At 38.3% G+C, this 23471-nt stretch overlaps 1 protein-coding gene across 1 annotated transcript in view; it reads left to right on the top strand.

Moving 5' to 3' along the window:
• The first annotated feature begins 281 nt into the window (after nucleotides 1-281).
• The window catches only part of LOC122794851 (SWI/SNF-related matrix-associated actin-dependent regulator of chromatin subfamily A member 5-like), a 1390680-nt gene continuing 1367490 nt past the window's right edge, over nucleotides 282-23471 (top strand). Inside the window, exon 1 of the mRNA XM_044063455.1 lies at nucleotides 282-584. Coding sequence (XP_043919390.1) covers nucleotides 432-584 — 153 coding nt within the window. The 5' untranslated portion in view covers nucleotides 282-431. The remainder of the gene's footprint in view (nucleotides 585-23471) is intronic.

Raw genomic sequence — 23471 nt, 5'->3', positions numbered from 1 at the left:
TTTAAGATGTTAAGTGACGTACACTTGGTAGGCGCTGCGTAACCAACAGTCTTACAGCGCAGAACATTATAATCTCCAGAGCTACTGTAGTATAATAACGAATTATGTTTTATTGCCCCGATAAACAGAGCACAAACTCAGATAAATTAACCTCAATCACACAGTCTTGAAGACGCAGCCCATCGTCAGTTTATCACGCGAGATACATAGTTTCCGTCTCATATTTTGAGGTCACATGGGTTTCATGCCGGCTTGTACCTGATTGGTTGGATGAGCTGAAGTCTTTGAATGTGCATTGTTACGAGGAAACCTTTTAAGAAGGGCAGCGTGGTATGCGTTCAGCGCGCGCTTATGTGTTGTGAGCTACTTTGTGGAACCCCTAGTAATTAGTTGTTTTAAGGATATTTTGCTCATCATCTGGTTACCCTGATATGTCGGAAGTACAAGAGAACATAATGTTGGGAGAACCACAGACAGTAGTAAATACAGATGTGGAGTTTATTAATGAAGAGAAGGAAGGTGAAAACCAAGACGATGAAAAAGAAGAGAAGCAGGAAGCAGATGTGCCTTCTATGATTGAAGAGGTGAGTTGAGAATGAACAAAGAGACAAGTGCATTCGTTTAGAAGAAGATGGCCACATGTCTTTATAATGACAGCAAGGAAGGCTTCCTGATGACGTTAAATGATCTGGGCTCCGTAGTACCCGTGTAACAAAGCTCTAGAGTTACGGGCTTCCCCCTGATTCACAGAAGTTGATGCAAAGCGTCAATTAAAACCGGCTAGGTTTCTCGTTGGATGCAGCACGATGACTGAACGCAGAAATTTACGATTTGATTTCCTGTTCCTGTTTAGATTTATATTCTGTGGGCAACTTAGCAAGTTGCTTTTGTTAAACTTTACCTTTGATTTCTTGTTTATATTTATATTCTGTGGACAACGTAGCAAGTTGCTTTTGTTAAACTTTACCTTGATTCCTGTGCCTTTAATATGCTTCCAGTCATAGTTCCAAAAAATTAATTTACAAAGACCAGATGCAGAAAATGTGGTTTGTATTGCTGGGCCCTGTCTTTCTGCGTATTGTTTCAACTCTTAAAGACTAGCTAGCACCGTGGTATGATTGAGGAGGTGGCGTTCTTAAATCCTTGGACTGTATTGCCCATATCACTTAGTCAATACGTTGTTGCACATCTTCAGTTATATTAATCTTTTTGACATTCTACAATGTTTATGAAGTGACTTATAGTAGGACTACAGAATATGATTACAACATATCACAAGTGATTCTAGAATGCAAAGAACGCGAATATGCACAGTTTTGTTTTGCAAAGATACATTTTATAGTGGCACGTTTTAGGCGGAGACAGAGTTTAGACGGCTGATGTGTGGAGCTTTCTTTGGACTTTTGTGCTTGTATAACTACTGCTATGGGATGCAACTTGCAAAGCAAGGCTGTCCGCTAGGTAGATAGTTTCTCGCAGTGGAGTTGTGTGTATGTTGTTTTGTCTGAGAAGACATGAGAACACTCTTAACTGTAGCTACTTGTACAGGTAATACACACCGTGACTTTTGATTTGTGACAGTGACAGAAACATTACCTTTTTTCCCATTGACAATGCCTCATCATGCTGATCCAAAGCTAAAATTTTATAAAACGTATGTTCGTCAAATAAAATGCATCATCAACCCCAGCGTTGTGCTTTACGAGAGATTCTGTCAGTCCCCGTGTATGTCACTGTTGGGGGGGCACGTTCATTTTCTTGCGCGCGCACTCCATTGTTTAAGCAGCATTACTTTTGATTTTATAATTGTGGCTTGTACAGTTACTTGTGGGCATTAGCAATGGCATGTCATTTTTATGTATATGTTTATGCCAATCAGTAGGTACCGGAGTTTCTGAAAAAGGAGACCAGACATTCTGTAATGATGTCTATTTTTCTGACGTACTGTTACGTAGCGTGGCAAGTGGGAGGGGTCATGCTTTTCATAACAATGTTTCGGAATAAGCACTGCAGTCAGATGTTTACGTAGTCATTTGAGTAGTGTGTGCTGACACTTGACATAAATTTACTAATTTTACCCCGCAAGCAGCAATACTAAAATAAAAAAAAAAAAATAAAACACTCTAGAAATGGCATAATGAAAGGAAGTCACTGAAATAAAGTCAATGTCAGTGTTTAGAAATAAGTTAACTAAGGATTAAATAATATATGTATTCCTTCTGGCAGTTGCAGTATAAACTGTTGGCAAGAACTGTTAGTAAGTAACGCTTTACAAACGCGAGCTCAGTGGCAGAATTACGGAACGTGGACGAACATGGACTTAAGAGACTTTATACCTGACCATGGGTATAGCAGTTCTGTTTCTTGTCCGTTACCCCAATACCTCCTAACAAATGTACTCAACTAATTCTAATTCACTTAAAGATCATGGACAATCAGTTTTTACACTTTCGTATCTTTTCTGAATAAGTGCTGTGAAACTGGCATTACTGACTTGTCTGTAATCCACAGTAATTTACCAGAGAATACAATCATTTCATAGGCGCCGGACGCTGTTGAAGACTGGGGGCAGAGATTGAGAGGGGCACTTACTGATTTAATAAGGGCAACTTTTTAAAACTATTTACTACCACCGACAGCATGTCCTCCCCGCGGTCGAGTGAATTCAAAGACATGCGGGTATTCCAATTGTTGCATGGGTCTGGACAGATGCATGCCAAAGTGGGTATTAATAGAAAATGGTTGACCTAATGAGGGCTTTGTAAAGTGGGATAATAATATCTTTAGATCTAGTCACAATCAATTTGTTTATAAGATATATGCAATGTACAAAAACTTTCTTATGACTCAGGGCACATGTTGGTCAAAAGTTAGGTCACTGTAGACACATGTTCCCAAATCCTTAAGTGAGTCAGTTGACAGGGGCACCATCAAATTGGTAGTTCCCTGGAGTAGATAACTCCCCAAAGGATATGATGATGTATTTTTTGGAGTTTAGTTTCAATTCATGATTCTGGCACCAGTTATTGTTTGGGACAAACCTCCTTGCATGGTGGTTGTCATTTGGGGATTCATTAACTGCACCTATCTTGCAGTCATCTCAGACTTAAGTTGGCCAAAGCCCTTTGGTATTTTCTTTTACTTTTTTTTATCTTCATCAATTGCTTTGGTGACACGAGTAAAGCTTTAAATTTGCTCATGGTTTTGATCCTTTCACACTTCCTCCAGATTTTTATAGGTTCATAGGTAGGTACTAAGAGGTTGAGCGGTCGGAGCATATGTTTAACTATCCCTGATAGTGTCATATTTTTCGTCTGTTCCTTGTGTGTGTGATTTTCTGGCAAATTTATGAGTAATGCAAAACTTCAATAATGATAGACACTTTAGATTCGGGCAAATATTGAGACATTTGCTAAACAAACAATACTGTCATGCAATGAAAACAAACTTAGCATAAGCAGTAAACTTCTCTACCCTTGAAATTCACATTTATTGAAACGGCATGAAAACTCACACTCTTTTGCATCTGGCCAGTGAAGGACTATTACCTCTGGGCTGTTTTCAAACCATAGGCTCCTTACACATTTTTAGGGCCATTCATGCATATGTGTGTGTTCTTTGATTCACCTTCCTGATTGTATTAAATTATATTTTTGTATAATACAGCACCACTTGTTAGAATGTGCTATAAATTTGTAGTTTTGAACAGTCTTCTAGTAAACAGTGAAACAAAACGTATGAAACAATAATAATAAAACTACCCATTTCAGAAAATTTCAACCATAAAGGGCCCCTCAAGCTTCCGTCATTAAAATCCACCATTATCACTAAATATGCAAAATCTCTGCAGAAGTGAGTCGTATAAATTCCACATTAAAGGGATCTGTAACTAATGAAGAGGTTGCTGCTAGCAAACTTCATATTTCATTGTTTCATCTAGAAATAGTGCCTGTTACCCTTGAAGAATTAATTGTATATATTGCATTAAAAACTGGTAAGCTAGTAATATTGCAATAGGGAACAGATGGCAAACTGATAACAGGTTCAGTGTTGCTAGGTAACTCCTGCAAAGGAGAACATTCACAGGACTGCAGCATCCACTCCCTTTAAAGTACAGCACAGTACAGTACTGCATAATGTGGGAGTAGAACCCACAGCCTTTTGCATCAGAAACAAGCATACTACCTGTTGCTACTAACAATGCAAACAACTTGGCCTAAGCAGCACTAAACTTCACTTCTCCTGAAGCTCTCAGCTGCTTGTAAAATCCACTTGACACTCAACCAAATCTCTCAACTTCACATCACAAGAAATCTGGAAAAAGCCAGAATATATTTGGGGAGGGCTCAACGGCACAAACTAAGGATACATTTTAAATGTTGCTTGTATAATCTTAGAAAGTTGCTAAAATAAAGTGTTTTGTGTTACCTGAAAGATAGGAAGACAGTATTTAGTAAATTCAGTTTTCGCAGATTTGCAAGAAAACCACAAATTATAAGAGGAACAGACCAAAAGTATGAGCCAAATATTCTGTGAAAATATGGACAGTTGAGAGCTATGGACTCAACTTCCTAAATCACAAATGGTGGTATGGGTAGAGAATTCAGGCTCTTGTTTTTTGTACCCAAGATACATGGTTTGAGCCTTAATAATGCTAACCAACTGGGGCATCCTCATCACACACCCCAACTGGGCACCTCTTCTCCCTGATCAGCAACACATGCCCCGGTTGGGCACCTCTTCTTCATGATTAGCAACACACGCCCCAGCTGGGCACCTCTTCTTCATGATCGGCAACATATGCCCCAGTTGGGCACCTCTTCTCTGTGATCAGTAGCATAACGGAACACACACACACACACACACACACACACACACACACACACACACACACACCTACCTCGCACTGCACTCTGTGGCAGCAGAGCAAAGCAAAAGAAATGAGAACAAGAAAATCTCTTCTGTGAGTATGACTCTGGCAGCTGTACCCGAAAACAAACTAAATGTAAATCATAAATCACCTTACCATAAGGAGCAGCAATGATTAGCACTTGGAGGGGCAGCATAACAGAACACGGCTAGTTAGTTTTAACTTTCGTGCGCTTTTAAAAAATCCACATTAGTGTGAGATGCATGCATGGGTCCTTAGACAAATCCACATTGAGTCCTTAAAGTTGGGAGGGGGTGCTCCTTCCCCCTTACTCTCTGGTTACGGTGTCCTTGAATCATTTTATGAGGAAAAGGGCAAAAATCAGCGAGTGTTGAGGTATGTATCCCTCCACTTTCATTACAGCTTTTAGTATATTTCTTGGTGATGTATTTATTTTCCTACCACCCTGTCGCTGAATCAATACAAGTAACATTGTTCCATGTTCTCTCTCAGCCTTACATTGTTTTCTAAGTCCTTCCCACTCTGTATCCATATAATGTTCTTTTTTCCTCAGTGTGCATTCTTAACTTCACTGTAGTTTTCAAGACAGCTGATCCACTCCCCTCATTTCCCAATTGTATTTTCTTCAGTAGTTTTTTTTTTTACCAGTCAGCTGAAATTAGTCTGTCATTAATCAAAAGTTCATTGCAGTGGAATTATCCCTAAGGGCAGGTGGTAGCAACAGCACACCACCGTTTTTAGGAGGAGACCAGCTATAAGTAGGAAACATCATGCCCACTTTAGTCCTTTTGACAGTAAAGTGAAGAGTCTGTTACTACCCTTAAATATATAAATTGAGTCACTTCTCATGTCCAAGTCTCTTGAAATGTTTTTAAAAGTTTTTGTAGTATTGACATTTGAAACCAGTTTTTGAATACTGTGTCCCGTTTCTGGCATTTTGTATTTTTAAATGATGATATTTGAAATTTATTTTAATGAACTGTTTCCTATGGATTTTTTTCACAGTATCCCTAAACAACTTCATGTCCTTAACTCCATATTTTTTATTCTTAGTCCTTTTGCTGATCATATAGTTCTATTCCTCTGGGCACTCAGCTGACCTCGTCTTTCCATGGAGACAAGTTCTGCAGTCCATTTGTTTATCTGGGGCAAGAGCCAAGTAAACAGAGCCGAAACCGTCTTCTACTAATCGGATTGTGTTCCTCTATACCAAAGTCCTCCTTGTAGCAGTTTGCAAGCAGTGTAGTTAGTGCTGTGAGGTTGCGTGCTTGTTACAGGTGCCAGCCACTGTGCATGAAGTGCATTTCTGCAGGTGATGGCCAATACACTGAACTGTGCTGTCACCCTACACCACAGGAGAGTGGAAGAGCAGGCATTAGTCTCTCCTATCTGCTCTATCCGTCACCGATGCTACTAGTCAAACATGGGTTGTCTAGGATATAGACAACTTCACTTTCTCCGTATACTACAAGGCTTGGCTAAAATGCATTTGTTGTTGTTTTCCCTGTGGTGCTACTGCTTTAACTATAATACTTTCCAGGGCACACTTAACCATTTTGACTATATTTACTGTGACCAATCACATAGGTACTTACTAGGCTGTTAATCTGTGGGTATCTTAAGGAGCCTAGTCTTAATTACTATGGTAGTGTTTTGACCTTCTATTTTGTATGTAGATTGCCCAGATATGGACTAAACAAGGATATGCTGGGACGTTTATGTTTACCCTATCCTTGAGGGACAGGGGTGCTAAACCAAGAACAGATTTGTAGCTATCCATCCATGTGTCCAAATTGTTTGAATAGAGTAAGACCAATATTTTGGTTTATGTGGAATGGAAAGTTGTTCAATGCAAGCAGTATTATCTGTGATGCATAACTACTATTTTTACTTCAGTGCTTTTCTCATCGGGGCAGTAGCTAGGTATATAGATTTTTCACTTCAGAACTGTTCTCATGTGGGGTAAACGTAGGGTGTGAGGTTTCTGATTCAGTCAAATCTTTTTAAAACCACCCCAGTTTGGAAGACTAATTGTTTAGATGCTCTGCACACTTTAGTTTCAAAATATCCCCTTCATTATTGCTGTCCCACATTCCTTATTGGCCTTTGTCCCAAATACCCTCTGCCCATAAATGGGAACCATGCCAGTCACTTTGTCTCGAGTCACAACAACACATCATTGTGCTGAAACTTTAATACCTTCCCTTGTTACTTTTGCCTTTAAGATATCCCTTTCCTCTGTCTATTTCCTTGGCACATAGCACAAAAACACTGTCCAGTGTATTCTTTTTTTCCTTTACTGGCTACCATACCCATTGCATTCCTTGATGAAACTCTACTAAACACCTCCCATAGTTGCCCTTGTCCAAGTTACAACCCTTTTATTTGCTTTTACCCCATATGTCATTTGAACCACTCTCCAAGCTATTTATTTCATCTTTAATCAGTTTACAGCTTAGTACAGAGGGCCGCATCATAATTATGCCCAATCTCCATTCATACCATTATTTTTTATGCACTCTTATCCGTTTTCTGTTCTCTGCCACTCTGTGTCATGCTCCTGCTTCAGTCCAAAACATCACCTCAACCACAATTAAAATAACTAAATCAGGAGGGCAAAACTTTTAATAATTCCTAAATGGATTCTTGTTATCCTTAGAGTAAGTAACGCAGTTGGCATACTTGTTTCACAATATAAATAAATTCCCTTCTCAGTATAATCAAGCTCCTGGCTTGTGCACTCGAACCTCATCTGCGTTATTTAAATTTCCAGTTTTTATCATACCCCTGCTTTGATCAAAACATTGTCTCAGCCACTCATCAGAATTCATAGTCTCCACCCACTATGGTAGTCTTGTCAGGAGAAAACTGTTCCAATTGTATTAGCTTTGTTGTTGTTGTTGTTTCTTTTGGCTTTTCCCAGTTAGGGGTCGCCACAGCGGAACTCCGGTCCGCTAATGATTGGCAGTTGATTTTTACATGCAGAGTTGCCAGCCCTGACGCACAACCTTCAACGAAGGTACGCCCATTCACGCATGTCTCCACGCAGAAGACGCTCTAGCTGAGAATCGAACCGGACAGCGTCTTACTGTGAGGCGACAACGCTATCGCAGCAGCTTTGTAATACAAATAAAAAAAAGAAAAATTACAACTTCTATCATCCAGACACCATTCCTGTTCTAAACTGTCTGCATGTTGCACATGCGTTAAAATACTTAGTTGTCTACATATTTGTCTGAATACAGATTTCATTTTACATGTTTATTGCTTGAGAGACAATTTGCTATTTTTGTACTTTAGTTCCTGTACAATACTGGACAGCTTGTTATATAGTACAAACTTTATCTTTGCCAGGCTGTATAGATTCATAGATTGTTAGTCAGCTGATGACCATGGAGGGTCTTTCTAATCCTAGCCAAGTTTTCCCAAAAGAATAATGATGTCCTATATCCAAATAGGGCATTGAGGGTCAGGCATTTTTAAGCTTTGTCCATAAGCCAGGCCTGGTGAAAATTGTATTCCCCATCCAGTGGTCTAGGTTGTGTTCATCTGTTACCCAGTTTAAGCATAGCTACACATGAATGGGAAGCCTTTTCCAATAGAGGAGCAGTCTCCTGGACATACATCTGTCTTTCCAGTATGTTCTGTTTGTCACACACACACATTCAGGTCCTTAGACCTTGTATTTATGGTACTATTTACTGACTAATATGTAGGCGGTTCAGGCACGTGGGGTTTGCAGATGCCTTGCAAGCCAGGCATAGATCACACCTCGGCAGTCTATAAGTGCCTGAGTAGAGGGAAAGGGCTTTAAGGCACTCTATAAGGCATATTTGTTATGCCTTGTATTTTTGTAATAAACCTCCTGAGGACACTCCAGCTACTGCATATGCCTGGTCGAGTACATACCAAAGGGAGCATTGTACTCTGATCTGATAAGACTACTGTCTCTGTGCTTACCCAGATGCTTGACCACTGGGTCGACTGTTAGGGGCATATTGTCAACATAAACTTTTCCCTTATTTTTTTGCCAAAAGAAGATAGGAAGGCCTCTCGTATTATTCCAAAGACAGTTAATATTTCACCATCTTTTAGCTGTAACTTTTATAATTTCTGTGTGTGTGTGTATGTGTATATAATATTTGTCTTTTCGTCTTTCCACTTGTGCTGCTGTTCCATTTTTCCACAAATGTTTAATTTCTTAAGCTCATTTCTTTGCTTGCGTATACTTGAATCATTTAGTGTAAAGCTTCCGTATCCTTAAGCTTCTATTTCAATAGATTTAGGGCCGGATTTAATAAAGTCTACACTGTGTACACAATGTGTATTCAAGAACATTCGTATCGCATTTTTTGTGCTTTCTAGTCTTTCAGAAAAAACTACACCAAGTGTTTTTTATTTTACATTTGTTGACCGGGAAAAATCCGACTGGATACATGTCCATTTTCAGCGGAGGCCCGGGGAGAAAAGCTCCACATTTAAGTTAGTTTACATACAAGAGAGTAAGATGGCACATAGCAATACAATCGGTTATGATCCAAATCTGGAGAGGAGCAAGATCAGATAATAAAGTCATACATTGGTTATACTAAGTACAAAGAGAATGAAAATGGAGCATAACAATGCACTTGATTATATAAAACACGAGAGGAACACAGTCAGGTCATATAGTCAGACAGTGAAAAAGCAGTACAGAAAGTTAACATGTAGTTTATGCTTTGTGGTAACCTTTATGAATCCCTGCCAATATTTAAAGCTGCAAGAATATTGGTAGGAAAACTAAAATTAGGAAGAAGATGTGAGTTATGTCTGCACTGTCTGTTCACTCAGAATGGTGTACACTTACTGTAGGCTTTATTGAACCCCACGGATAACATTTAATAAAGAGAGGCTGCCAAAAAATGCATATCGATCTCTTGCTAGATTTCCTAGATAATATATCTCTTATGAGCATCTTTATAATTAGATTTTTTATATTACTCAATTCTAATGTGCTAAATATATGAGCATATATGTTGCACTTTCTTTACATCAATGTTATTTAAACAACATCCATCATGTTTTATAGTTGTTGCATATTATTGATGACAAATAATTTTGCTGTATTTTAGTTGGAACATGAAATTTACATTCACATAATGTGGTTGACCTTCACCATATGCTTTAGTGTTTAAAACAGTTTTGAATAAAGGAAATTTAGGCACTTGGAAAAATTAACACTTCAAAGTTCCATTAAGTTATCATGGAAGAATCACATTTTCTAATGAACTTAAGTTTGGCAACTTATTTACTGTGTTTGGTAGTGGGGTACCCTCCTGTGCAAAGACTACCATCAGGAAATTTAAAAATAATCCTTTACCCAGTACTTCTGAAGTTGGCCCATCTGTTCAGCAGTTTTTATTTTAAAAACATACCCCTATTGCAAGCCATTTATATCTTCATGTAATGACTTTTCCCATTTATTACAACCATCTCATCCCAAGGATTGCATTTATTAATTGGCATATTTTCTTAATTACATTTCTCCTCCCATTTATTCTTTTGCCCCTCTCAGTAGTCTTTGTTCTTTTATTACACTTGTAATTGAGCAAGTTTCATGGGTGATATTTATTTTCTCAATTGCTTTATCCAGAGTATTACAAAGATGAACAAGTAAATTCAAATGTTAGCATTGAAATTCCCAAATACACTTTAATTTTGCAGCGAATGCTAATTTAAATTTCCATTTTTTTTCATGTGGACTTGGCACTATAGAGAGATCACAAGCTGCGTTTGAATCACTTCCAAGTGTAGGTCTTTTAGACACTGATATATTTTTTCCTGGTTGCTACAGCTTCCATAGTGCTTGTTTATTTGCATAAGACACAGTATGTCCAAAATGATATCAGTAACTGTGCATTTCCCGTATTTGACTTCCCAGTCTGGCAATGACTAGTATTTTATTCTTTGTTGACCAGGTTAATCCCACTAGGCTAATAGCCTCTTTTCAGGAGAGACCTGAGATGGTATTTTTTCTTCTGAGAAAATTTGGCCAGGGCATCTGGGAACTTTCCTCTACTCTTTTCAATTAGGTGCTGTGAGATCTTTTACATCCACCTGATCTACCACCAGCTCATGCAGATGTGTCCTCAGCTTAACGTCTTACCTGAAGAATGGCACACACACACAGGGGTACAGTGTTGGCAGTCAATCTACCTGGTGTGGGAAAAGAGCACTCAACCTTCTGCACCAAAGGTGAGTGTGCTACCTGTTGCGCCACTGACACTTTTTCAGTGTTATCCTCGAGGACTCCCTTCTACAAGCACAGTCCACTCTGCCATCTTGAATTTTGCATTCTTTCAACATTCATCCTTTTCTTTCCATCCATGACTGTTGAATTGCCTCTGACTCCTATAGGGACCGCACGAACAGCTGTCTCCATCCATGGAGTTTACTAGGCAAGTACTTAATAAAAGCATATTGCCATGCCTGCTTTCTGTGTCTCACTCACTCACTCACTCACTCACTCACTCACTCACTCACTCACTCACTCACTCCTACCTACAGGCAATGAGTCATCATACCTATCTTGCGTCTCTCTCACACACACCCACACACTCCACCTACTGCATATCTTTGGGATGTGGGAGGAAACTGAGTACTCCTAGAAAACCAGCTTGGTCACACTGTGGACATGCAGACTGCACAGAAGGCACTCCAGCTGAGACCTAAATATGCTTTTGCTATGAGATGACAATTCCACTTATTGTGCCACTGTCGCTCCCCCTACAAAATACCATGCAGTCTCAAATTTTACTGTCTGACCTTGTCTTCCCTTCTAGGTTACGTGCTGCTTGATCTGTCTTACTTGTTTACCATCATAGCTGCTTTATCCCCATTCTTGCGCATTTACTGCCAAGAGGTTCAGTGGTAGGGCTGTGCAAGAACTCTTCATCCGTTGTACCCATTTCCATATATTTTATCTACAGTTAAAATGGTCGGGTCAGGGTCCATAACTCAGTTTGTATGGCTTAGAAACTGTTTGTTCTGCGGTGTTCAGTCTTTTAATTCTTTTTTGGTTTTTGTGCTAACAAGACAAAGAATATGGTGGCTGCATTTCAGCTCCCTGCTAACTTCTCTTTCAAAATACTGTGATTCAGTCTTTCAATCCATTTATTCTATCACTAACCAAGTGATGATGCCTCCATTTTTCAGTTCAACAAAAATTGTGGAATGCAGTACTACTATTGCACTTTTTAGAATTGGTTAGTTTAAGATAAACAGAGTGACTAGCACCTTGCATGTCTCTTAGTCAGCTGTTATTATAAGGTACTTAAAACTTGTTTAAATGATTTTTCAGTTGCCGAATGTGTGGCGAAGCATTCAAAATGTTCATAGTAATTACTGAGATAAATGTCCGAAATTGTGACATATTGATAAGTGTTCAAAATAAATGCAAAAGTGTTTGAAGTAATTTCCAAAGTGCTAAAATGTATGAAAAGGCTAAAACGATTGAATTTATTTTGCAATACACTACTTTTTTTTTTTTTTTTTTTTTTTTTTTTTTTTTTTGCATTAACTGAAACTTTTTGAAGTGTCTGGACTGTTATAAAGTGAAGCCTTTTCAGAGCGATTGTTGTGCATTTGAGCATAATTACAAGTACCTGAACTATGCTTTTATTTAAACGAATTTTGTTGTAGCAGACGGATTTTGTAGACCCTGATTGCTGGTGTTTGATGATAATGCTGAGACTTGGCGAGTGTTTGAGTAAAAATATGCTGTTGTCATACAGGCTGATAAAGCTGCGTGTACAGAGGCATTCATACTTCTTAATTTAGCTGTCTTGGAAACCATTGAGAGGGAACATTCACTTGTGTATGCGTAACACTCAAATGAGTATTACAATGCAAAAGCACATTATTTACACAAGAAATCAAAAGTCTTGTGAAACTAATGCAGCATATATTACTGACTTTAGAAATGACATAAAAACATGCCAATTTGGTGATCTGAGAGATAAGTTGATACAGGCTTGTGTGTGGTATTGATGCGGTGAGAGATTTTGCTTCAGGACAGTGATTTGATGTTGAGCAAAGCCATTGAGATCTGTCAAATATATGAACTTACAGAAAAGCATACAGACATGCTTACGAATGAGAAAAATGTGCATGCAGTGTCTGCCAGTGTGAATGTTGTAGAGATGATCATGAACCTAAGCAAGAGAAATGCTTAGCTTTTGGTCAGCAATGTCATAAATGTAAAGAGGAATCCTCTCAAAAGGCTTTTCAGGTCTAAAGTGGCACATGCCTTTATTAGAAGAGAGCATCCAAGGAAGCAAGTAGATCATCAGAGAGCCGTGAGCAAACTTTCTATGTTGATGGTGTGATTTAATGAAACGGTTAATACAACAGACTATCAGTTGGCAGCAAAGAGAAACATATTTTGTACTGTTTGGATTATTGGGGAACCTGTAGAGCTTAAAGTAGATACTGGATCCAGTTGCCATGTTGTATCAGCACAAATGTTTGCCAAAGTAAAAGCTGGGGAGAAAGTTGATTCAGCAAAGTGTGCAAAACTATTGGGCACAGCTATGACTTGCAGTTTTACATAGTCAAAAGACGCGCGCACAGTCATTTGTTAGGCCTCAAAGACAGTTTGAGAATGGGACTGATTTCATTTAATAAAGGGGCCCATCATACAAGTCTGAACAATAATAGTTTCACACAGATTATTTTTAGTAAATATGCTGATGTTTTCACAGATGAGCTTGGCAAACTTCAGTTACATATTCCATGAAGTAAGCCCAGTTGTCTGACCAGCAAGGAAGGTTGTGGTAGTAATGCAGAGCTTAACAAAATTGTGAATTTATGTGTAATAACCCCAGTAAAAGAACCAACTGAATGGGTATCCTCCATGGTTGTAGCTCATAAGAAAAGCTCAGATGATATTCAAATATGTATTGATTTGAGAGGTTTAAACAAAGTGCTTAAATGTCATTTTCCAATGCCCAAAGTAGAAATAGCTGCTCTCATGCCAAATGCCACTTAGTCTTAGATGCAAAAAGTCCCTTTTGGCAAATTTCACTGGATCAAAATTCTTGATTGTTAACCACTTTCTTGGTAGGTAGAGATTTTTGAGAATGCCATTTGGGATAAATTGTGCCAGTGAAGTATTTCAGCATGCAATGGAACAAATTTTTTTCAGGTTATCCATGTGCTATCCTAGTAGACGACATTATTGTAGGGGCAATGGTGAAGCTGAACATGATAGAAACCTCAAAGTTCTAGACCATGGTCTGAAGTAAATCTTAAACTGAATCCTCAGAAATGTAAAGTTACTTATGTGGGTCATTTGTTTACCAGTTCTGGCTTACAACCAGATCTACTTAAGCAAGCAGCAATTCTTGAGTTGCCAGTTCCAGAAAATATCACATCTTTACAATGTTTTTTGGTATGGTCATCCCATTTCGGAAAGTTCATCCCAGACTTGAGCTTTCAGTACTGCTGCCCGAGTTGACATGTAAAAATGTGAGCTGGTCCTGGTTGGAGCAACACCAAAAAGCATTTAATGTTCCGAAACCGAAAATTGCCAGTCCACCAACATTGAGATATTAGGATGTTCACAAACCTGTAACTCTTTTATGTGATGCATCATATGGTCTTGGTGCAGCAAGAATGCGTGCCAGTAGCCTATGCATCCAGAACTTTAACCCAAACTGAAATGCAGTATGCACAAATTGAAAGAGCTTTTGCCAGTAGTGTTTGCATGTTCGAAGTTCAATAATTATATTTACGGCAAGAGACTGATCACCAATCTCTAATGACAGTTCTGTAAAAGCCAATACATACAGCCCCAGCACACCTCAATGCATGATGTTAAAACTGCAAAAGTACAATTTCAGTACTGCCTATAAGAAAGGTAAATTTCTATACCTTGCTGATGCAGAACAGCATGTTAATGAGAAAGCAGACTTTGAAATCATGGAAGTCAACATTTTTTTCCTCCTCGTGCCTTGATGAACTCCAAAATCACACAAGTGTCAGACCCAGTTGCGCAGAAGCTGAAACATTTTGTCAGTCAAGGATGGCCAGCATGTCAAATACCACTTGATGTGCAGAAGTATTTTCCTTAGAGGCGAGTTCATGATGGAAGATGGAATTATCACGAAAGGTTCTAAAGTGGTAATTCCTACAGCATTACAACAGGAATATATCAAAATTTTACACCATGGTTACCTGGGTACTGATTCAATTAAAAGAAGGGAAAGGGCTGTAATATTTTTGTCTTTCTGTGTCAAAAGATATAGAGAAGGAAACGCTAACAAGTTCCATTTGCAATAGTACTAAATCACACCAACAAAAAGAACCACTTAAGCTAAACCAAACCAGATTCCTGAACTACCATGGTTGACAGTTGCTACTGATATTTTCGAATGGAATGGTCAGCATTACTTAGTAGACTCTTACTCAAATTGGCTTGAAATCGACCTCCTTCCTAACTTAACGTCCAGCACTGTCATTATGAAATTGAGACATATTTTTTCTGTTCATGCTAGTCTGCACAAATTCCTATCTGACAATGATGCACAATTTACAAGTCAGTTCAAGAATTTTGCTGAGTCTTGCGACTTTGTCCATGTTACTCGTAGTCCTGAGTATCCACGGTCCAGTGGATTAGCTGAGTGTGCAGTTCAAAGTGCAAAATGTTTGTTGGAGAAATCCAAGAGAGATGGTGCCAATGTTTTTTTAACCTAAATCTTAAACATTCCGCAAGATAAATTGCTTGGCTCACCTGCTCAGAGATTGATGTCCAGACAGACTAGAACACCTCTTCTGATCAGTAAATGATTCCAAATCCAAAGAACAGAGTGGTCAAGACTGAACTTTTGGGAAAAAAAAGACCGTCACAAAAGTTTTACTAGCAAACCTCTTGGACCATTAAGACAAGGAGAGATTGTGAGAATGCAAACATCTAAAGGTTATGACTGAGGGTGGGAGTTGTCAAAGTTATATGTGAACTGAGATCTTGCATCATGCAATCTGATGGAATGGATTTCAGTAGGAATCGAAGACTCGCATTGCAAGTTTCAGAATCTGTGATGCAGCAGATTGCTTGTGCCAGAAACTTTCTCAGAACGACTCCACACTTGTTCAGATTCCAGAGGACAGTGTACTTCAAGTAATCCTGATGTCCATCCCCAAAGTTCGTATTGTAAAAGACTCCCAAGGGACTGTCCCTGTTGGTAAGCCCAATTCAAGATTTTGACCAGATCGGGTAGAATTTCCAGACCCATTTCAAAATATACAGTAGCTTGGACTTGAATTCATTTGTTGTTAAATGTTGATGTGATATCTAGCTTGTAAAATGTTTTTTGTTCTCCTATTGCTTATCAAACAAAGAGGGAGGATTTAGATCATTGTGTGTATTATACCTAGTCAGCTACGGTAGCTAGATGGCAAATGCATATGTTACTAAGCACGGGCAAGATCAGTGCCATTTTGTATAGTCGGCCAGAGTGAATGCAGGCTTGAATGAAGATGCACATGAGTGTGTTTAAAGTAATGAGTTAGACAGTTGGCTTTAATATATGTTCCAGTTACAGCTCACGAAGTGTTTATGCACAATAAACAGCTTGAACCCATCATAGTACCTCACCATCTCATTTGAATACACGAGACAAGCAACACTTGGAGCTGTTACCTCTTGAAGAAAATCAGATGTTTTCTAGATTGGTGATGGCACAACTTGTTGGCAAATTGGGCCTCTGTATTAAAAATTTGAAATCGGCAACAAAAAAAAGAATGCTGTGGAATGCCAGTAAAATTAAGAGTAGTAATGGAATTCACTTTGCAGGTGCAGAAGTGAGCTAAAGAGCATAGATATAAAGTACACCACACTGTGTGATTTGCAGGCAGCTGATTTGTGTGTGTGTGTGTGATTTGCTCTGCTCGAAGTCAAAATGTGAAGTAATTTAGCTACTGTGCACAAATAGTTGAGTAATTGGCAAGGAGGACTTCTCATGAACCAACTGTAGTCCCATAAATATCCATAAATATGCTTCTGCTCTTGTATGCATTCAAGCTAGTTTCTGCATGCAGAGTTATAGTGTGCAGTGAGTTTCTGTGCTCATTGTGCTGTAGTGTGTAAGTGGCTGTTGCAGCTGTAAACTTTTGAACTTGAACAGTTTTTAGTCAAATGATACAGCTCTGCAACACCAAACTATATGTACTTCAACACAAACAATACCACCAAAGCCACAAAAAAAAAATTATTTCTCTAGCACCTCGGCTACAAACAGCCTTCAAGGAGTAAAATACACAAATTCAAGCCATCCTTTATATAATACAAGCAGCTTCAGTCAATAAACAATTACACAAACAATGAATTAAAAGACATTAATTAAATTTCAATTAAAACTTTTAAAGTGTCAGTGTCCCATTTCATTTCATATAACACTTTTCCAACAACATTCAGTATTTAATCCCTTAGGTGTTAATGTGCCATATTTTAAAATAAATATTGTTTCCTTTTTTAAAAGATTATATCTGTGTTTCCCTGTCATTATTCTTTAAACAAATCTGTTCTAAAATAGTTGCCTGGAGTCCTGCAGGATCTCCATTATGGCAATTTCTAAAATGTTGGGCTAAGGGGCTTTCTATTTTACCTGCCCTAATGTCCCTCAAATGTTCTAACGGTCTAACTTTAAATATTCTTTTTGTTTGTCCAATATTGAACATATTACATGTACATGTAATAGCATATACTACCCCTTCTGTTCTACAATTACATTACCCATTTACGCTAAAGGGGATGCCATTTATAGTATAAAACGTGTTTATAGTATAGGGACATCCCCTACACTTCAGGATCTCATCCCTTTATTCCAAAGCTATACAGACCAATTAATATCTAGCCTATGAAATTTAGTGTGTACCACCATGTCTCGTATGCTTCTACCTCTCTTATAGGAAAATATTAACTTTTTATTAACCAGCCCATTTAATTCATCAAAACTTTTCAAAAATTCCCAATAATGAAGCATAATTTCTTTGTTCTCACTCAACACATTGTTGCTTCTTTCTGGTTTTCCCGGTTAGGGCTTGCCACAGCGGAACTCCTGTCCACTAATGATTGGCAGTTGATTTTTACGTACTGAGTTGCCAGCCCTAACGTACAACCTTCAGTGAAGGTACGCCCATTCACGCATGTCTCCATGCAGAAGACGCTCTAGCTGAGAGTTGAACCGGACAGCGTCTTACTGTGAGTCGACAGCGCTACCGCAGCACCACCACCACCACGGATTTTATCATAAAATAAACTGTCACCATTTTATTCCTACCACTACTATATTCTCTCTCATAACTTTTTGTTTTATTATCTGTTCCATATCTAATATTTAATACCTTCTTCACGTCCCTATCAATGATTTTCCCATCATATCTTCTATTCCTAAACATTGCTGCAGTCTGTTCTAATTCTTCTCTAAAAATCCTCTCATCATTGCACAATCTTGATATTCTTAAAAATTCCCCAAATGGCAATGATTCTGAAGTATGTCTTGGATGACTAGTGCCTATTAGAAATTGATTCACCTCATTAAATTTCCTATGTATACTCATTTTTATACATTCATCCACTACTCTGCACAAATTTATATCTAAAAATGAAACTTCCTGTCCATATTGTAGACGATCAAATGCTATCTGAAACCTATTTCGCTGTATTTCTTCCACAAAATGTGGTACTAAATGTACACCACCCTCGCACAAAAAATTTAAATCAATAAACCTAAAATATATATATATATATATATATATATATATATATATATATATATATATATATATATCTGTGTGTGTGTGTGTGTGTGTGTGTGTATATAATTATATATATATATATATATATATATATATATATATATATATATATATATATATATATATATATAATTTTTTTCCATCATGCCCATAAAAAGATTGGCGTACATAGGGGCAAAGGGAGAACCCATTGCCATTCCTTGTATTTGATGGTAAATCTGATCTTCAAAATAAGAAGTTATTTTCCAAACAAAACTGAATTAACTCTAAAATGTAATATGTAAGGGGACTGCTACCCATTTGAAGTCTAAGGGCTTCAAGCCCAAAGTTATGTCTGATGTTCATGTAAAGGCTCTTCACATCCAGTGTTATCCAATACATACCATCCCTCCATCCAGGGTTGCCAGACGTCCCTATTTGGGCGGGACTGTCCCGAGATCAGCAGCCTGATCCCGAGTCCCGCACTGCCGGTTTAAATCCCGGGCAGCCTCCGCTTTGTTTTTTTTTTTGTTTACCGGCATACGGGCCAATTTCTAAACACGGAGCTTCTTGTATTTAATGTGGAACATCGCAGTTCCGCATTAAACAGAAGTAGCTCCGTGTTTAGCGATTTTTGATTGGCCCGTATACCGGTATACTGGCCAATCAAAAAAATAGGAAAACAGAGCTACTTCTGTTTAATGCAGGACTGCGATGTTTCACATTAAACAGAAGTACCTCCGTGTTTATTTTTAATTGGTCCGGGCCAAAGAGTTAAAAAATAAACACACAGCTGCTTTTGTTTAATGTGGAACTCTGATGTTCCACATTAAAGACCTAACATGGAAGACTTTTTTTTTTTTTTTTTTCTTTTTTCTAAGAAATCAAAAGAATCTTTAATATAGGCAGGAAGTTGCATTACTAAAGAAGTAATGCAACACCCACATTATGTAAAAAATATTTAGTAGCTGAAACTGTCGGTCTACCTGGTGGGTTTCTTGTATCTTGGTGGATTTTGGGCAAGCAATAAAAATAAGCTGGCCCTGTTCCTTCACATGCCAATTTGTTAGTGACATCACTACCAGTCCAGTAACCTAGTCTCAAACCTTTTTGAATCAAATGTGTATAACTTCACTTTGTTTCTTCTATTTTATCTTCATTTACTAACTGATGTATTTATCATCTAACAACTCTAGACACATTTTCAAATATTGTTCATAATGCATTATTACTATTTTATTACCTTTATATGAAGGTTTAACAATTAATTCTCTTTGCTTAGAAAAATTCAACAAAGCTAACCACTCCTGTTTTGACAAATTATACACAACATTCTTTTCGTTAAAATTTCTAAACAAAATGTCTAATTCAAAATCAACTATTGAATGAAATGTTTTAATGCCTTCATGAATGCAAGGTGGCATAAACTTACTCTTACTAATAACAGCAGAAGTATCTATCAAACAGTATGCATTCATTTCACTATTACAAGACATATATGAATCAAATTAATCAATTTAAAACACTCTCCTCACTATCACATATGCTACTGTGGTCGTTGTCATTTGGTGATGGTACAACTTGTTGGCAAATCGGGCCTCTGTATTAAAAATTAACAACAAAAAAAAGAATGCTGTGGAATGCCAGTAGAATTAAGAGTAGTAATGGAATTCGCTTTGCAGGTACAGAAGTACAACACAGTGATTTGCAGGCAGCTGATTTGTGTGTGTGTAGGCCGCCTTCTTGTATGCCCGCAGTCTGAAATGAAGCACGCAGATCTCTTCAGAACTGGTGGTCAAGGACACCACATATACAAATGCTGTAGATATAGCCAATGTACTGGCTGACAGATTCAGCAAAAACTTCTTCCCTCTGCCCCCCCCCCCCATCATTAAATCAGGACATGCCCGGTACCTGCCCCCCCCCATTATCTCTAGTGAACAGGTCATCACTGTCCTCTCAAAGGCAAAAAATACAGCCTCCATGGGACCCAATAACATCCCAGGCTGCATCCTACATGAACTTGTAGCACCATTAGGCACCCTATTCAGCCAAAGCCTGAGTGCCAGCTTTGTCCCAGCCGAGTGGAGGACAGCCACTGTCCACCCTTTACACAAAGGTGGAGCATCCACCAATCCAGGAAATTTATAGACCCATCAGCCTAACTAGCCTGATCTGCAAAGCCATGGAGCGGATTATCGTGAACCTCATTAACGGAGACATTGACAACCTCCAAACACTTGACCCCACACAGTTTGGCTTTGTCAAGGGGAGGTCATGTCTGTTAAATCTGGTCAAATTCTTTGAGACAGTCACCAAAAGCCATGGATGAAGGGAAGACTGCACACTGCCTACCTTGACCTGTCCAAAGCCTTCAACACTATACCCCACTCAGGCATAGTAGATAAACTCTCTCAACTAGGCATCAATCCATATGTTACCAGATGGGTAGGAAAGTGGCTCACTAATGGCAACCACCTAATCAAAATAGGGGAAGCCAGCTCAAGCAGTAGACGTGTAATGTGTGGCATACCCAGGGATCAGTCTTTAGGCCTCTCTTATTCGGGATATACTTCTCTGCGGTGCAAGCCAAACCCAGTGGGCTATGGCTGACCACGTTTGCAGATGACTGCAAGCTGGGCGCAGTCATAAATTCCCCATGTGATGTGGACATCCTCCAAGAGGGTCTCACCCAAACAAATGATTGGTGCCAGAAACATGCCCTCAAGCTGAATGCCAAAAAATGCATTATCATCTCCTTTGGATGTCCCCAAATATTATCACATTAATAACAACGTCCTAAGTACACAATGTCTAGTGAGGGATTTGGGCACCCAGGTTGATAGCAACCTTACTTTTGACCATCTTGTTGCTTCCATTGTACGGAAAGCTTTCTACATGGCCCACCTCATAAGTAAGGGTATCTCATCCAGGGACAAAGAGTTCATACAATCCTTTTATTCTAACTTTATAAGGCCAATTATTGAGTACAACACCCCCATCGGCATGTACCTCGCAAAGCACATGCACCAGCTGGAGATACCACAGAGGTTCCTCATCAGGAGAGTCCATGGCCTCAAACACCTACCCGACACAGGCTAAAAGCCCTGTCCCTCTACCCCGTTTCATACAGACTCCTCAGAGGTGACCTATGTCTGGCAAACAAAGCAATCTCAGACCCCACCTTGATGGGACAGATGCATCTCCGCAAGTAAAGCTCTACTCGAGCAACCCGTGTCGCGACCCCATCCTGGTCTGTGATATCCGTAGGAATATTTATATATATATTTTATTTATATATATATATATATATATATATATATATATATATATATATATATATATATTTATATATATAGATATATATATATATATATATATATATATATATATATATATATATATATATATTTATTTATATATATTTATATTTATTTATATATATTTATATATTTATATGTATATGTATGTGTGTGTATATGTATGTGTGTGTGTGTGTGTGTGTGTGTATATATATATACACACACACACACACACACATTCCCTTTTAATAAAAGAATGTGGACTTTTTCGTTTACAAAACCTTTTGAAATGATTATTTATTGCCTTTGTGGCATTGTTGACTGAAAGCTAAGCATTTTTCCTTTTAGATTTGACTTCCACCACAATTACAATGGTTGGCAATGAAATTGGGTTGGGGTCGGAGCCCATGATTTGAGTTTGCTGACTCACTTATGCTTCACTGAGATTGCGAACTCTGGAATTTAGCAAAGTTCTGTGGTTTACCAGTGAGTGCTTAAAGGGGTTACAGCTGATACCATGAACTTGGGCCTGTTTCTTTTAACCACGTACTGCATAATATCAGCATGAGCTTTATCACTGTGCCTTCTAGAGCTGTTTTTCATTTGTAAGCATATTTGTGTGCTCATATATCTGACTAATTTCAGTGGCCTTATTCAGGTCACTGTCGCCAAGCAAGATCTTTCTCACAGCATCATCTTTTGACACACAGTCAGTCCTTTATCAACTCGTCCCTTAAATCACCAAGTCTGCACGTTTAGGCTTTGTTTCTCAGGTTGGTTATGTAAGCTGCAAGAGTTTCACCAGGCTTTTGATCCCTTGTATAAAATAGGTGCCTTTCCATTGTAACATTTGTCTTGGGGCACATTTCTCTGAATTTGCGTTTTAAGCACTCTGGGTCCTCCCTTGACTCAGCCGGTACAGCAATATGACAGTTTTCCCCCCTCCTATATAGATAGCAGTATAGATAGCAGGTGCATACACAAATGAGCATTCCATTTCTATGGCTTCTGACCCAGTTAAATTAAGCAGAATAAATGCCTTTGTACGGTCATCTTTATCAGAAAATGCAGCCTCTATGAAAATGTCATACTCTTGGTCAAACACACTCCTGTTTTCAGCAATATTACTGTCAAACGCAAGTGCGCTGGGCTTTCGAAATCAGTCTGCCATGTGGCCCTTGCAATTATGTAAGAACAAACTGTTCTGTGAGCTTGTAACAACATTCAAATTCACAATAAACTCTTTGAAATACTGTACTTTGCAAAATATACTCTGCAAAATTTGTCCTGTAATGTCTGTACTTTTCGAAATAGCTTTACTGTAACCCTGTACAGACATGCAAATACTTAATACACTTCTGGTAACTCAAATATCTTTTTTAATATGAAAAATACATGTTTTGTGAAAATGCGGTCATTTCCCTTTATTTTATTCATTTTATGCAAAATGGACTTTTTGTTAAACATTTTTTGTAGTAATTCGAATATTTTTTTTATCAATA

Source organism: Protopterus annectens, chromosome 2.part1, assembly GCF_019279795.1.
Source record: "Protopterus annectens isolate FY-2018-M chromosome 2.part1, PAN1.0, whole genome shotgun sequence".
In the NCBI taxonomy this organism is placed as follows: Eukaryota; Metazoa; Chordata; order Ceratodontiformes; family Protopteridae; genus Protopterus; species Protopterus annectens.
The sequence above is the reverse complement of the archived record's forward strand: the minus strand, read 5'-3'. Positions and strand labels throughout refer to the sequence as shown.